Raw genomic sequence first — 17,378 nt, forward strand, 5'->3', positions numbered from 1 at the left:
GTGTCTTGGATTTGGATTTTTCCTTCAGTTTCCTCTTCAAACGCTGGTGGGAATGGTTGGTGTGTTGTTCTGCAGATCATGTCGCTGAGCTACGTCCAAGACCCAGAATGAAATTTTAAGATAAAGGTTATTTTGCTCTTACATAACAGGCTTATTTTAGTTTTGCTGTCATGAAACAGAGAAACCAGTCACAGAGTCCCAGGGCTGACAGGCCAACATGAGCCCTGCTCCTGCTTGTACAGCCATGGGTGCCTTGTGCACAGGCCTAATTAGGCAAAAATAGCTCTGAGACAGTTCAGGCACCAGATTGGTGCTGAATCTTAACACAGAATCAATAAACTGTACTGTAAGTTTTCATAGTGTCATAGTACTAAATTTTGCAATTTCTAATAGAGAAACGTTTATATTTCTGAAGTCCTGCACTCTTCATCACTTTAAAATGAATCTAAATGCAGCAAAAAACAAAATAGTAATAGGTCTAAATGTCATTGTATGGTGGCTGCAACACAGTCTTCTATAAATCCTGAATTTGCAGGAGACACTGCCAAGTAATTTGGGTTCCAAATTAACACTTACTGCTTCAGGATCTTCCCATGCCCTTTCTCTGCTGGCAGTGTCAGTGACCTGAGGGGACACCTGGTGCTGTCCTCACTGGGTTTGGTGTAGAAGTTCTTCCAGCTGGGAATGCAGAGGGGGAGTGAAGGTCCCCCCGGGTTGCCGAAGTGGGGACAGTTGTCACTTGGTTGCCAAAATGTCCCAGGGGGAGGGAAAGGTGCAGCAGCTCAGGGCCTGGGCACCCACCCCTGCGGGTCAGGGGAGCAGCCTCCTCCCCAGGGGAGCTGGTCCTTCTGAAGGCAATACAGCAAACACCACAACTTGAAGGGTTTCTACTAAGTTTTAACCTTTGTATGTTAACACAGAGCACAGTATTGCTGGGGAGTCACTCACTTGCTATTTGAAAACTTTGACAGCGCTGTAAGGTGAAAAATCAAGGTTTTATGGTTGGTTTCTTAAAAGCATTTTGAATTTCAAGTGAGCTATAACAATGTTGGATGTATCTTAAAGTGAATAAAGCCAGGATCAGTGCCTCTTGTAACATTATTGTTGTATTCTTGTTTCTTCCTCTAGCAAAGAGTCTCCTGTTGGGAGTTAAACCTTGGAGAACTGAGAGTTGCCTTTTTGTTTTGGTGACTTGCTGGTGGGGCACCCTGAAATAGCTTAAGAGCAATGATACTTTGTTTTTAAATGCTTATTGTTCCCTGGGTCAAATACCTTTAACATACTTTAAAAAATACAGTGTGGCCTTGAGCTGCTGCTGTATTTCAGTGCTTTAAAGGAAAAGTTTGATTTAGTGAAATAGGATCAAAAAAATCCAAGTTAATAAAAGACTAAATCATTGTTCCAGCCTCTCAGTTGTGAGCTCTGGCTTGCAGGAGAGTTTCATAGGTGTATTTTGTAGATGTGCTTTGAGTCTGTCCATGAAACCCTGAAGGCTTTTAATGACTGATATTTGAGCGCAGCATCTGGAGCTGTAGGCTCAGATCCTGCTATGGAATAAGAATAATCTCACTAATGCAGGAAAAGCCTGTCTAGGAGCAGATATCAGTTGGGGCTTATTTTTTTTTAGGAAAAACTTCACAGTACATTCAGATAATGTTGTATGAACACAAATGCCTCATGCTGCTTGTGAGGCTGATGAGAGTTTGAAGTGCAGTTGTGTTCAGAGGCAAAAAAGTTTTTACTTGAGCTGGCTGTGAGAAAGCAGCTTAGAGATGGAGTTCTTAACAGAGGAGCTGTGGTTCCCTGTGTCTGTGTGCAGATACCTTTTTGGAGGCAGAGCTGGTTTTTTCTCTCAGCTGAAAATTGGCTGTGTGGAGATGTGGGAGCCAGATTTTAGGTACTGAAAGTCCCTGAGTGAACAACAGCTGTCCTGCTCCTCTCCATGGATTTTGCTATGCCCTGTTCCCCACCTGACCAAGTAATCTGAGCAATGCAGGGCTGTTCCTTCCCAGCAGTGAAGGTGAAACATCTTCCATCCCAGACCATTCAAGAGAAAATCATCTCAGACTTGTCCCTGGAGGTGCTGGGAGAACAGAATTGCTGTTGTGGTCAGTCAGCCTGAGCTTCCCTTGGAAGAACAATCTCTTCATCCTCACTTCTGCCAGGATGTGCTTTTATCTCCACTGTCAGGTGGTTGCAGCTCAAGGGGTTGGGGACCTTGCTCATGTCCCTGAAGTAACCAGGGAAATGGGAACATCTCCTCCCCTAATGGAGCACAAATCCGGGGGATCAGCTGCCCTGGGGCTCCTGTGCTTCTAATTTCTGCTGGAATCACTGGTGGCTGCTATGAAAATCAGTGAGGATAAAACTCCGCTGCTGGGAGCTTCTGGCCAGAGCAAGAATTTAACCATGTTTGTAACCACAGCTGGTGCAAAGGAGGAGCATTTATGAGATGGCTCCATGGAGAGCTGGGAGGTCCTGGTTGGTCCCAGACTGACATTGTGCAGTGTGTCCTCCAGGTATGGCCACCACAGCCCGAGATCTGGGGCTTGGGGCAGCTCTGGGGCAGCTTTCAGGGAGACTGGGGCACCTGGGGTTGTCAGCAAGGAAAGGAAAAAGCAGTTTTTTAAAGCTGCTGCCACCAGGACTGGGTTTGTCATGAACTGCAGGGGGTGTTGAGCTTTAATCAGGTGAAAGGACCTGTGGTGGTGGCTGGGGGGGAGGCACAGGAATAGAAACAGGAAATTGCTGAAAATCAAGAAAATGGGAAGTTGAGTGTGATGCTGACAGCTAAGAATCATTAGAATTTATCTGTTCATATTCTAAATAATATTTCTCCAGCTCTGTTCTGGCCCTGTGCTCAGTTTTCCTCCAGAGGATTATTCCAGATTACTGGAATAGTATCCAAGAAGGTGAGAGGCCAGGCTGTGAGAAGGATTTGAACACAGGTGTTGAACAGAAATCAGTAGCTGCACAAGAATGTAGCAGTTCAGATTCAGTCTGGATGGAGAGCAAACTGCAAAGCCTCTCCAGCTCCTAAAAGAATTGCTGGGATTTCTTTCTGAGTTGTTCTTGCTGTGGTGAAGGTCAGTGCCTTGTTGCCAGAGTAGCAGAGGAGCCAGGTCACAGGGGGATCAGGACAAGCCTGTGGAAAAGGTGAAAGGTGAAAACCTTGCCTGGTTTTTGCAGCAGTGGCAGCAGGCCCAGAGCTGGAGGCTGCAGGGGTTGCATTCCCTCAATGTCCATGGGAGCAGCCAGGCTTAGGCTGGACCTGCCTGGCTCTGCCCCTCATTGTGCTCTCTGCATTTGGAGCACAGCTGGCAGGTCACAGCTTGCTCTGCTGCCAGAGCTTTGCCCACCTTGGGACAACTCAAGTGGCTGCGGTTTGGGTTATTGTGAGTGAACAGTCAAATCCTATGGCAGAGAAAAGAGCACAATTCCATGTGTCCTTTCCCTCAGATGCAGGAGTTGAGGGAGCAGAAAGAAACTCTGATCAGTTGCTTAAATGATCTTGTGACTGGAGGAGGAAAAAGGCTTTTAGGAAGATGTTACTTAGCAGTATCTTCCTTCTAAAGTGAAACAGCTTTTTCTCCTAAAGAGAAACAAGTTCAGGGGCTGCTGCTGATCCTTAACACGTATTATCTCACCTGGACAGGCCTCTGCTTTGAGGGGATCTCACCTGGCTTCAGCCCCTGGGCTAACAAGTTTGGTGTTTGCAGCTCTTTCATTATCTTAGCTTTTTTTAGTCATTATTTTAGCTCTTCCATTATTTTATCTATTTCAGTGATGAAGACAGGGCAGTGCCATCGTTCAGCCAGTCTTTAGTTTTTAGAAAAAGCCTGGAGAGCTTTTCCTGTAGGTGTTTCACCACATGTGGATATAGATAAGCTCTACATAAACATTCACAGAGGTATCGCAGCATAACCATTACACTCTTACACATCCTTGATACAGAATGCCTGTCAGTCTGTCCCAAGCCCAAGGCAGCAGTTTTTTATACAGAAGGAAAAATTCCAGCTGGCCCTGGAAATGTGTTGCTGCCCAGCAAACCCAAGGAACTGGGTTTTCCTCACCAGAAGAAAAATACTCCCTCACTTCCCTCTTCTCTTGTCTGTATGGACAGGCTCTGTCCTTGCTGTTCATCCTTTTTTTCCTTTTGGCACATTGCAAACACCTGCATCGTTCTGGAATAAAGCAGTCCCCACTTTACCTCTGTGTTGGGAAGCACTTTTCTGCTCAGCACCCACCAGAAATGTGTGGTACCTCTGTCCCTCCCTCCCTGTTCAGCCCACTGCATCCCCCACAGTGGTCTCTGGGCTCACCGAAGTTCTGCTTTTTCTAACAGAAGCAGCATCCTTAATTCTACATTCTATACTAAAGCAAATCACTTCTAAAATCCATTGTTTCTTCCCCCAGGCCTGCTTTGGGTAATTATTCCATGAGTTTGGTGTATTTCTTTCTTTAGTGTGAGAGCACTGCCCTGGGGGGAGCAGGACTGTGGGAGCAGTTTGTGCCCTCACTGTCACCAATGGCAGGTGCTTTATTACAGGGAGGAAATCTAGATGTGATTCATTTTGAAAATAAGGCACAGAAGGCCAATAAAAAATAAATTTTCAGTTACATTTTTCGTTTTGTGGACTGAAATGTCTCTACGCTGCTCATGGCCCTCAGAACCTGCTGCAGGTGTTTTTGTTCAGCACCAAAATTTCTGTTTTCCCACCAAAGCTATGAAAAGTAAGTTCTGAGAAATGTGAGCTCATCTGAAATGAAGCTTAAAGCATTTTTCTTTGCTGCCTTGTCCCCACACTCCCTGACACCCTTGGATGAGAGAGGGGGGAGTGGTTGTTTTCTTTATTCTTCTGAAGGAGCTGACTGGGGTTCTTTTGATGTGGTGAGGTGTGGCTGTTGATGTTTCCCTGGTGGTGGGAAAGCCCTTGCTTGGGGCTGCCTGTGGAGTCTCAAATTTTGCACACATGGCAGTTTGGTTTTACTTCCAGACTTTCTCCGCTTTCCCAAAGTTCATTTATACAGTGTGCTGAAGCACATTGTTCCCCTCTGCTCTTTGTTCTGGATGAAGAAGGTGGCCTTTATTTAAATCCTGCCCCTGGCCAAGAACATCCCTGGACTTGAAGAAGGAGTATGCTGGGGCCGGAGCCCCTCTGTCCCTCTGGAGGTGCTGTGGGCACAGAGGCCACTCCTGAGCTGGCCCAAAGCCACACCGGGGCCACTCTGGCCTGTGGGGACAGCAGGGAGGGGCTGAGGGTGCAGCCCATGAGAGGCTGTCCCAGCTGAGCTGCCAGACCTGCTCTCCTCACCTGGCTCAGGCTCACCCAGCTCTGGGCAAACCCATGGACTGCTGGGGGCTCTGCACCCTTGGGCCCGGGCCAGCCTGGCAGAGGCAACAATCCCCCTGCCAGGGAGGAAATCTGGGCAAGGAAAGGTGCTGAGCTCGGGGTTTTCTTGCTGGACCAGTGCAGGGTGTCCATCCTGCCCCATGTCCTCTGTGCAGGGCATTCCCAGTGCGGCTGAGTCCTTTTGGCACCACTGTCCCCATCCCAGGCCTGGGGGTGTTTTCCTGCCAGAGGATGGACAGGCTCCACCAGGGGCTCTTGGCCACATCTCCACATGCAAAACTTTATTGAGAATGATGCCTTGTGAAGGCTGCCCTAGAACAGAGACTGGACAGAGCTAAAGAATAAAGGAGGGATTTATCAAAAGGCCTCCATGGACCCACCTTGGGCAGCACAACCCAAAATGGCCCCAAAATGCACAGCCAGGCATGGGGTCTCTCCCTGGGATCAGTTCTGCTCCATTTGCACCTTGCAGTTCATTGTCCCAGCCCAGCTTTAGCCCAGGCAGTCCCACCCTGCTTGTTTTTCTCTCTTCATTCTGCCATTGTTTATTCTCTTGGGCTGAGATTTGGATCATTTGTCCTTGGTGCCCAGCTGGAGCAGGAATTGTTTTGTCTCCCTGCTCTGTGCACAGAGCTCACCATCCCCTTCCATGAAACCCAGACCCACACACTAAAGGAGCACAGAATGTGAAAAATATAAAAGCCAAAACCTGAGGCATCAAGAAGAGGGAACTGAAGCTCCTGCAGTTAACAAGAAGACAATACAGGAGAGACACAACCACTGTGACAGACCCAGCAAGTGGCTCTCACAAATTCCCCAAAGGACAGTCCTGTTACAGCTGCAGTTGCTGAAATGTTCCCTAAGTGCTGCACAGCCTGGAACTGTGATGCTCATCAAAGTCAATGGGAGTTAAAAGAGTCGGGGGGGGGGGGTTTGTTGCATATCCTGACTCAAACTGAGGGAATGATTGCAGGCCTTTTGGCCCCAGTGATTGTTTGTCCATGTCCAGAAGCACTGGAAGGAGCATTTGGGACTGGAGGAACCCTGCTCCACTGCTCTAATGCCTGTGCAGGGCAGCGAGGGGAAACCAGAGCACCAAAGCTTCCTGCACACCTGCTGATGCCATGCCATGCCATGCCATGCTATGCCATGCCATGCCATTTAACCCACAGTGTGTCAGCAGCCTCAGACATCCCTGTTCCTTTGCAGAGGTGCAGACAAGGCAGCAGGGACAGACTTGGAGGGTGTTTCTCAGCAAGACCATGCTGCTTTTGCCACTGATGGGATGGGAGCAAACAGCAGCACAAGGGAAAAGCCAGGTGAGGTCCAAGACACTTGGGAATGGGACCCTTCCTCTGTGGGTGGTGGTGAAGGTTTTTCACAAAAGTTTTATTTATATTTTTTTCAAGCTCACACCATGGCAGCTGTGTATGTTCAGTTGAGTTTTCACTTTATGTTGGTCACTTTTCTTCAGAACATGCAGCTGTGGAATTAAATGTTGCCTGTGGGGTTGTTCTGGAGAGAATGGACTGGCCCAGCCCTTGTTTTCCCACATCCCAGCAGGGCAGGGACAATTTCCAGGGAGTGACCCCATGGGGACACTGGACCATGGAAAAGGAGGTTGAGTGCAAATAGGGTGGGAGCCTTTACATCCCTTCAAGAGCTAATGGGATCTGACACATCTTTTTATGTCATGGATGTTTAAAGGGCTTGGGGAGGACCACACCTCTGTCAGGCAGGACAACCCTGAAGGGCCAGGAGCTGGCTGTGCCTGTGAGCCAAAAGATGAGATGGGGAAGAAAACTGGCTTGGCTGAACTTCAGCTTGGAACTGAGGAGAAAAGAAGAATTTTTGACTTTTGAAGAACAGGGAGGCAATTTAGAGCAACAACAAGGGTGTTGTGGGATTATGCAGGGAGAAAATAAGAAGGGTCAGAGCTCAACTTGAACTTATCTGGCTACTGCCATAGAAGACAACAGAAAATATGGTTGTAAATACATCAGCAACAAGAGTAGGGCTAAGGAGAATCTCCTTCCTTTATGGGATGTAGCTGGGGGCTGGTCTTTTTTCTCAGCTATCAGGGAACAGGACAAGAGGTTGTGCCAGGGGAGGTTTAGGTTGGGTGTAATGGAAAATGTCATTTTGTTGTGGTCAGGCATTGGAACAGCTGCCCAGGACAGTGGTGGAGTCCCCATCCCTGGAGGGGTTAAAAAAAGAGGTGATGTGGCACTTGGGGACATGGGTCAGTGATGGCCCTGGCAGAGCTGGGGGAGCTGGACTAAGATGGCCTTAGGGGGCTTTTCCAGCCCCAATGGGTCTGAGGGAAAGCCATGCTCAGAGCAGGGGTGACCCCTCTGGGCCCTCATTCCTCTCCTGAGAGCCCAGAGGAGCCAGCAGGGAGCTCTGCAGGTCCTTAATGGCCCACAGGTGGATGGAGGGGTGGTTGTGTCCCTTTCCCCCCACTGCCCCCTCAGCTGGGCCCTCTGCAGGCTGATGGACAGACATCACTGAGCACCAAACCCCAGAACTCCTTTCCCTGGGGCCCCACCTGCACCAAGGGCAGAGTGAACTGCCCTGCAGGGGCCTGCTCAGAGCTCCCCAATCCCTCCCTCTCCTCCAAGTAATGGACAAAACCCAAACAGCTTTGCTGGGAGGCCTTGTCTGTGCTCCAAGGCTGAGCTGCAGCGAGCCCTGAGGCCCTGCAGCTCTCCGAGCAGACTGAAGGCTGGGCTGATTCCCATCTTCTTGACAGCCAGTTTGACTTGGTTTGGTTTTGGGTTTTTTTCCCCCCTGCTGTTGTTCCTCCTTCCAGGCACAAAGACACCCAGCCATCAGCCTGGTGCTGCTACTGTCTCCCCTTGGAGGGAACTGGTGGCAGCCTGGATGGACAGGTGGGTGCTCAAACATCTCAGACTCACCAGAAACTCACCAGTTTTGCTCTCCAGGGCTGGATGGTGGCTCAGCCACAAAGAACCCATCCAGGTTGGCTGGGCCTTGGGGAAACCTAGTCCAGTGGAAGGTCCCAAGGAGATGATGTTTAAGGTCCTTTCCACCCCAACCATTTGGGGTCACTGGTCCCTCCTGACATGCTCTGGTGTCACCCAGAGCAACACTTGCTTAAGGAGCAGTTTTTGGCACTGCTGACTTGTGCAACCTGGCAAAGCAGCCAGACTTTTCCAGTCCATCATGAGCTGGACCAGTGAAAAAGTCCAGAGATTAAAGGCCTGGATTTGGCCCCTGCTCTCCTGCACCAAAGAAGTTTCCAAGCCTTCAGGGAAAACCCGAGAACTCCAGTGAATACAGAAGTTTTGCTCAGCCCAGTGGGGTATACCTTGGGCAAGGGAAAGTAAAACCTGCAGGCAGAGCTGAGGCTTGGAAATGGAAGAAAAGACTTGTCTGGAATAGAAGAAACAAGTGTGTGTGTATGGCAGAGAGAAGAGAGGGGAAGCAAATTAATTTCTTTCTTTTATTATACAGGATTGTATGTACAAGGTCACCTCTCCCAAACAGCAGCAGCACAGTCAGTTCACAGCCAAACCTGCAGCTCATCTCTCCAGGCCTGGAGAACAGCTCAGGACAACTCAGTGCAGACCTTGCACAGAAACTGGGCAAGGGCAGGGCAAGCACAGGGCTCCCTCCAACCCCTCCTCAAGCAGCCCAAACTAAGAAATGCAAAGAAAACTTTGTGCTTCAAGAGCCATGCGTGCTCCAGGATGGCACCAGGGACAGGGAAGTGTCACCCACCTGGAATTGTTTTCCCTTCACCCTTCCACGAGATGCTGTGGATGAGGTTGGAGCACTCAGGACCACCCAGGTGTTGTGACTGGCCGGGGGAAGGTGTGGACTCTGCTCTGGGTTCCAAGCACTGCTGGTTGTGTGTGTTCTGGAGGGGAAGGGGCAGGCAGGACACACCAGGTGTGAGTAAAGTGTCGAGTGAGTTTCATCCCGGGGAAAACGGGGAAGCCCAGGAAGGACAAACGAGGAGAGAACGGCCGAGGCCTCCGGGCTGTGCGGGTCCCACGAGGAACCCTCTGCTGCCAGCACGGGGCAGGGCACAGCAGCTGGGAGCAGGGGAGGTGCTGCACAGCCACAGGCACCATGCCAGGGCATTCCCTGTGCCCAGCCTCGGGCACGCTGCCACCCTGGCCACGGAGCTCAGGCAGGAGCAGAGAGGTCACACCACGCTCCTGACGTGCCCTGACTGGGGTAGGAGGAGGTGTGGACAGCCAGGGAAGGTCTCTGGCTCCAGGCTGTAGGAGTTGGGTGCTCCACATCCCTTCCAGGAGCAGCTGGTCCAAGGAAAGGGTCTCATCCACACCCCTCACTCTGCAGAGGCCTGCTCAGCCCTGACACGGTGGAGAAGGAGGACACCAAACCACTCAGGGTGATGTTTGCTTGCTCCCTCCTGCTTGGGATCACTTGCTTTCCTGCAGCTTCCTCTCCCCTTCCCTCCTCAAGCAGCTTCCCAGAGCACAGCAGCTGCTCCAGCACCGACTCCTTTGCACCTGGAAGTGACTGTGGACACACAGCAGCTCACGGGGCACAGAGAGGTGGCAGGAGGTGGCTGAGCTGGAGGACAGCTCCCCCCACAGCCTCTGATCAACACCATCTTCAGCACAAGAACACAAACTGTCCAGACTGGGACACTACTTTCCCCTCAGTTAGGAAATGCTCTAGCTCTCACCTCACACAGGAAAAATGTCTTTATTGGGCTGGGCTGAGCTCTCTCTGCTCTCCTGCAAGCAGCTCTAGAACACCTCTGGCTGCCCTGGGGACACACCTGCTCTCCCCACTCTCTGTGGTGGCTCTGGGCTGTGCAGAGCTCCTCTGCTGGCTGCAGAGCTCCGAATCCATTGCAGGGGTGGTGGGGATCTGCTGGGAGGATGAGTTTTCTTTGCCTTTGCTTTACAGATGGATGGAAGATGTTGGGCCTTGTTTCTCCTTTGAATGCCAGGTAGAGATGACAGCAGCACTTCCATTCAGCTTGCCTTGCTCAACGTGCCAGGACAGGGTTTAGCCTCGTGCTTTCCTCACACTGTTGCTCACAGCTGCAAGGAGAGAAGGGGGTGCTACAGCACTGTCCTTGAACCCCAGAGATTTGTCACTCAGGAAAGGGGGTGAAGGGCTGGCCAGTGACCCAGCTGAGCAGCCAAGCTCCATGCTAGGAAAACACAGAGGATCAGTGGGAAAGAGCCTCCCCTGAAGCAGCAACCCCCAGGCCCAAGAGGCACAGAAGGAGAGCTTTGGCTCCATCAGCAGCATGGGGGCTGTACCTGGTTACTGTAGCCTGGCATCCTCCATGTCTGTGTAATGGCTGTTCTCCTGCAAGGAAAAGGGAACCACAAACAGTGAATCACCCTCCTGCCCTGCCTGGGACACTGGGACATCTCCCATGTGGTCACCAGCTGGTCCCCTGCTGTGGGAGAGGAGTGCCAGGGTGCTCAGCGTGATGGACAAGCTACAAAACACACCTGGTATGGACACCTAGCAAAACCACCCATCTCCTCTGGCTCCCAATTCTGAAATGGCTCTGCCAAACAGACCTGGGGTGTGCAATTCCCTCCAGGGCTTGGAAGTAACAGAATCACAGAATCATTCAGATTGGAAAAGACTTCCAGGATCATCAAGTCCAACCATTAACCCAGCACATCCATGTTCACTTCCCAGCTGTTCCAATGCCTGACCACCCTTTCAGTGAAGAAATTTCCCTGATCTCCAATCTAAACCTCCCCTGGCACAGTTTGAAGCCATTTCCTCTCATCCTGTTTCTTGTTCCCTGGAATTGCCCAGTGCTGCCAAGGTGCCTCAGTCCATGAAGGCAAATCAGTGTCCTGATTCTGCTGCTGAGCACAGGAACTGCTCCCACTTTGCAGCCCAACTCATCATCCAGAATGGTAACACTCATCCAGCACTCCAAAGGCCACAAAAATGGCCTTTATAATAATAATAGTGCTGAACTGCTCCCCAAGCAGGGCTTTGGAAAGCACAGCATGTATTTGGACTCTCTTGATGGTCTTGGAAGTCTTTTCCAGGCTTTATGGTTCTCAGTGGAATTTGCTCCTGGGGCTGCAGTGCAGAGCAGCATCACTGGGGGTGGGGTGCTCACAGTGGTGTCTAACCTCCTGCACAGGATTTCGGGGATGGAAATGGATCCAGTTGTTGTCTGCAGGGGACAGAAGGGGCTCCAAAAGGAAAGGAAAGGGAACAGGCTGTGCCTGAGAGCCAGGGAGGTGGCCTAGCTCAGGGCAAGGCAGAGCCAGCTGCACTGGATGTGCCTTGGAAGGGCTGGGAGCCAGCTGGGAGCCTGCGGGGGAGGATCAGGGTGACACCCAGCTGGTGACACCACAGCAGGCATCCCCTGCACACCACTGGTGCAGAAACCTCCGGGGATCCCCCTGGCATCTGGGGGGAGGAGCAGGGCTGGAGCAAGAAACAAAGACTTTGGGACAGCATCAAGAGTAAATTCTGATCCAGCTGAGCAGGAGAGGCTTTGTTCTGGTTCCTGATGGCCCAGGCATACCTGATCAGGGATGTGAAGGTGGAGAGAAGCCTTGCCTGCAGAGCCATGGGACTGTGAACCTGAGTACCCCAGAGAAGTGAACAACACCAAAAGCAGGATCCCTGAACTTGAGAGAGCAGATTTGGGGCTGTTCAGGGATCTGCTTGGTAAAATCCCAAGAGATGTCTCTGGAGGACAAAGAGGCTGGGACATCCAGACTCCTCTGGTGTGAGACTTCAGTGGGCACCAGCACCAACCCCAAAAACTGTTTAGATGCAGACTGGGCAGATAAATGACCAAAACTGCATGAAACCAGAAGAAAATCTGACTGCAAATCAACCATGGTGTGCTGTAAACACCTGAACACATCAGGAGTCCTTTAGCTTTCCTTCCAGAGCAGCTGTCTGTGAGCAGGGATCTCCCCCTGAGCAGGGCCATCCCTCAGGACACCCCTCAGATGACAGCAGGCATTGATGGGCTGGCAGGAGACATTTTTTGCCTATATCTAATATTAAAGGCACATCCACAATAATCTCTGTATCCCCTACTAAGTGTACTAAATAGCACCGACCACCAATCCAGCTACACTTACTCTGAGTTTTTCATATCCAAATTTATGGCTCAGAACTCAATCAACTCCCTCAGCTCTGTCTGAGTGACCTCTGGCTCTTCTGTCACCCCCCTGCCCCTCAGAGCCACAGGGATTTTAGGGACCCCATGTGGGTGCCATGTCCATGGTGACAGCCATGCTGGGGTGTGGGGTAAAGGAGTCACTCCCAGGAACTGGGGGGACCTCAGAACTGCACATCTGCTGAGCTCCCTGCACACACGGCCCTGACTATCCAGAGCACCTGGGAGCCTGTCTGAGGCTGGCAGTGGAATGTTTCTGGTCTTGATGCCACATCAGGACCAGGGAGTTCCAGAAAATAGAGATGTGAGCTGAAACAGCCATCTTTTTCTTCTCTTAATGAGGACCAGTTCTTCCCAAACCACTGCCAGCAGATGTCTCTGCAGTGTTTTCTTACCCCTGCAAAGGCAGAGAAGTGCACATTTTTTGTTGACAGGCTGTGTGCTTCTTTATCATCATTAACATCAGCAAGTTTCCCCCTAATGTCTACCATCTGTTTGCCCTGATGTAATTCAAACCTGGCCTTCCTCTTCCTGACATAGCTTGTGCCTTTCTTCTTCCCAGTGCCTGGAGTGACCTCTCCCCTCCAGCAGGGCTGAGGGACCTCAGTCACGAGGCCCCAGACCTGGAAGAGCTCAAGGACCCTGTTCAGAGCCCTTACCCAGCATGGCTCCAGCAGGACAGAGCAGGAGAGCCCAACCCAGCTGGGAGTGTTTGGAGCTGGAGCAGTTTAAGGCTTTCGGAAGGGCTGTGGATGTGCAGCGCAGGCACCCAGGGATGGGGGTGAGGAAGAGGAGAGGGATGCTGAGATTCATCTTCACTTCTTCTGCCACCAGTGCTGGGGTGGGGAGGGACTGGAGCTGATCCAGGGGCCACTCAGGGCAGGCCATGTCCTTCTACCCTGCTGTTCTCAGCCTGGATCTGGAGCTGATCCTGTTCTCAGCAGGGTTTTGGTTTGATAAATGACAGTGCTGCCAGTGTTACCACAGTGCCTGTTCTGTACCCAAACACTGGGCTCCCATCCAAATGCACAGATTTGTCTCTGGGTTCACCAGGAACACCCCTGTTTGGGGCAGGACTAGGAGCAGTAGGGCTGTGTGTGCCCCACACATGGCTGGGGTCAGACCGTGGCTTGTGCCATGGGACAAGTGCCTCTGGAGAGGGATTTTGGACAAGGGCCTGCAGGGACAGAACAAGGGGAATGGCTTTATACTGCTAGAGCAGGGACAGATGGGATATTGGGAGGGAATTCCTCCCTATGAGGGTGGGCAGGCCCTGGCACAGTGTGCCCAGAGCAGCTGTGGTAGCCCCTGGATCCCTGGGAGTGTCCAAGGCCAGGCTGGACAGGGCCTTGGACACTCCTTGGAGTGCCTTGGAGCACCCTGGGACAGTGGAAGGTGTCCCCCCCACGGCAGGGGGTAGAATGAGAAGTTCTCTAAGGTTCCTTCCAATACAAACCCTCCTGTTACTCTGTGAATGTCTGGTCAGCTGCAAGGGCACTGCAAATGCAGCTCACCTTACACAGCCTGTCCTTGTCGTGTGTTTAAATCCATCTAAGAATGACTTGGGAGCAGAGTGGATTGGTTTAAACCACTTCTAGCTGTGAAATCAAGGATAAATGTCTGAATTTCAAGAGCCAACCATGTTTCTTCAGCACCTCCACACGTGTTTGCATGGGCAGTGCTTCTGCAGGCTTGGAAGAACAAGCTGTGAGCAACAACCAAATTTAAATACGGCCAGTTTCTCTGGAGGATGGAAAAACTACTTTTCCTGGGGATTTGGCAGGTTCCAGTAAAACTGTGGCCCACTCCTTTACTGCAGGGCTGCATTACCCAAGCTCTCTCTCTTACCAGTTCATCTTCACACTCCTCCCGTGCCAGCCCCTCCTCCTCGCCTTCGTCCCCGTTGAGCGGCTCCTCCACGGCGGCCTCGGCCTCGGAGGCCGTGTCCTCCTGGGACACCTCGCTCTTGCTGCTCTCCACCTTCTTCCGGGCCTCTGCGGGGACAGTGGCCACATCAGGGCTGGCAAATGGGGGCACAGACTGATCCACAGAGCCAGGGCTGGGAAATGGGGCCAATAGACTGACCCGGGTCAGGGCTAGCAAATGGGGGACACAGACTGACCCTGGGTCAGGGCTGGCAAACAGGGGACACAGACTGACCCTGGGTCAGGGCTGGCAAATGGGGCCAATAGACTGACCCTGGATCAGGGCTGGCAAACAGAGGACACAGACTGACCCTGGGTCAGGGCTGGCAAACAGGGGACACAGACTGACCCTGGGTCAGGGCTGGGAAATGGGGCCAATAGACTGACCCTGGATCAGGGCTGGCAAACAGGGGACACAGACTGCTGGGTCAGGGCTGGCAAACAGAGGACACAGACTGCTGGGTCAGGGTTGGCAAACAGAGGACACAGACTGACCCCGGGTCAGGGCTGGCAAACAGAGGACACAGACTGACTCTGGGTCAGGGCTGGCAAACAGACTGACCCCTGGGCCAGGGATGGTAACAGGGGACACAGACTGACCCCTGTGCTAGACCTGGCAACCAGGGCCACAGCCAGGGATGGCAACTGGGGCCACCTGAACCCCAGGTCAGGGCTGCAACAGAAGCCACAGCCTGAACCACGGAGCCAGGGCTGGAAACTGGGGCCACAGATTGACCCCTGGGTTATGGATGGAAACTGGGGCCACAGCCTGACCCCCCAGGCCAGAGAGCCCCACATGCACTGAGAAATAATAATGGTGGGAATGCTTCCTGCCACGGGGAGTTGTGCTGATTTTGAGCAGGCAGCCTGGGACACCGTGAGAAGGGCAGAGAAGGTTCTACATCCCCCAGCAGGATAGGGAGGGAGATAGAGAAAGGGATAGGGATAGTATAGGAACAGGGATAGGATAGGGATAGGGATTGGATAGGGGGGATAGGGTGGGCATAGGGATGGGGATAAGAATAGGATAGGAATTGGGGTAGGGATATGGATGGGACAGTGATAGGAAGAGATAGGAAAGGGGTAGTGTAGGGTAAGATAGGATACGGGTAGGACATGGGATATGATAAGGATAGGAGAGGATAAAATAGAAATAGGATAGGAAATTAATAAGAAAGCAATGGGAAAGGAATGGAATGGAATATGATAGGATAAAATAATGATAGCAAATGACAGAGTAAAATAGAATAGTAGAACAAAAAATGCAAACTAAAAAAAACAAGCTAAAAAAAAGACAGAAGAAAAAAAATCTTATCATTTTAAATCCCAACTCCACAATTTCAGGAATTTTGGTGTGTAATTTTGGCCTGTGATTCTACCCTGGAACCTGGGGGTTGACACTTCCCTGTCAGAGCCAGGAGGAATGTGTGATGCCCAACGCCAGCCCCGAGGCATCCCCTCCTACTGACCTGCAGACAGCTTCTGCTCCTCAGCAATCTGCTCCAGCCGGCCCAGGAGAGCATCAATGTTGGATTTGATCTGTGTCAGCTCCGTTTTGATTGTCTGCAGCTCGCTGCTCTTCACTTGGGGGGAGGAAGGAAGGAAAGGAAGACACTCAGCACCCTGCAGAGCAACCCCACCCCACACCTGGCCCAGGGCAGCTCCTTGAGCAGGCAGAAAAAGCAGGGAGGAAGCCCAGGCTGGGAACTGGCAGGAAAGCTGCTCCCAAAAGAGCCTGGGGTGCTGTGTCCAGGCAGGCTGCAGAGGCTGACCCCAGGCCTTGGCACTCTCAGGCTGTTACCTGCACTATAGCTCCTCCAGAACTTTACAGTAATATTTACACTAAACACTTTTCAAAGCAAATCAAATCATATCAAATTGGATCCTTCACCTTCCTGAAACACCCCTGGAACCCCAAGGAGTAGAGCTCCTGGGTTCTGTGAAATTAGATTCTCATGTTAGTTTTGAATACACGGGAAGAAATCAGTCTAAAAAAATGTTTCTCCCTATCACCCTGTGAATAAGAATCAAACCTTTAGGTACAATTACATTTCTGGCAGCCTTTCTAAATCCAGCAATGTGACTGCCATCAGGAATGTTTCTAGTTTATAAAGCCTGAGCCTTTTAGTGGCTGGAGTAGAATATGAAAGCAGTTGTACCCCACAATAAATTCAGATTCTTTGATCAGTGGGAAAAATGTGTATTTTATTATTGGCTTTTTGCAAATATTAAAATGAATATTATATGTGTTGTGTTAGAAAGTTATGCTGTATTAATTTTCTTAAGTGTGGGAACCCAGCACATCACTCCCGATGTCCAGAGCTACCGAGAGAACCCTTGGGGGGGCTCGGGAGTCTTGGAATGTTGCCAAAAGCACTTGGTAGCTTGATTTTGATCCATCTAGAGATGTGCCACCGATGTATGAGGAGATGGAACCTGTGGGAATTACCCGGGTGTGAATAGTGAAGAGAAAAACGTAGTTATAAAGTAAATTACAAATTTTAGAGTTTTTGTACAAGGGGGTTATAGAGACAAGATAGAAGAAACAAGGCAGGTCACAAGACTCTTCTTTCTTCTTCTTGTCATCCATCTTCTGCTGTGGTGTTGGCACTTGGAGATTGGTCTGGGACGAGAGTGTATCCGGTGACGAGAGTGATAGATATTGAAGATAAAAAGTAAATATGATATCCGTAGTTTTTGTTATAAAAGATGTGCCCGCCTTGGGGGTGGCCAGAGTGCCTTTGGCTGCCGTGCTGGTCAGATCCCAGTCGGGCAGAGAAGGGACTTTAAAGATAAGATATAATAAACAATTCTAAAGACCGAAAAACCCTAGAGTCCAGACTCATCTTTTGAGACACAGCCTGCCAGAACCACCCTAAGCGTGTGTGAGGACAGAGACAAACAGCCAGACTCCACACTTAAGCAGTGTGTTGAATACAGTTTTAGGTTATAACATAAGATTAAAATAGA

At 50.9% G+C, this 17,378-nt stretch overlaps 1 protein-coding gene across 3 annotated transcripts in view; it reads right to left on the reverse strand.

The window, feature by feature from the left end:
- Positions 1-8,806: 8,806 nt before the first annotated feature.
- The window catches only part of RALY (RALY heterogeneous nuclear ribonucleoprotein), a 134,569-nt gene continuing 125,997 nt past the window's right edge, over positions 8,807-17,378 (reverse strand). For 2 of the 3 annotated variants that reach the window (XM_018917176.3, XM_050982111.1), the window contains 4 exons: positions 15,878-15,991; positions 14,332-14,477; positions 10,628-10,676; positions 8,807-10,402 (listed from right to left, as the gene is read on the reverse strand). In XM_018917176.3, coding sequence (XP_018772721.1) covers positions 10,632-10,676; positions 14,332-14,477; positions 15,878-15,991 — 305 coding nt within the window. In that variant the 3' untranslated portion in view covers positions 8,807-10,402; positions 10,628-10,631. The other variant, XM_050982110.1, reaches the window with a different exon arrangement.

Source organism: Serinus canaria, chromosome 20 (assembly GCF_022539315.1).
Source record: "Serinus canaria isolate serCan28SL12 chromosome 20, serCan2020, whole genome shotgun sequence".
Taxonomy (NCBI): Eukaryota; Metazoa; Chordata; class Aves; order Passeriformes; family Fringillidae; genus Serinus; species Serinus canaria.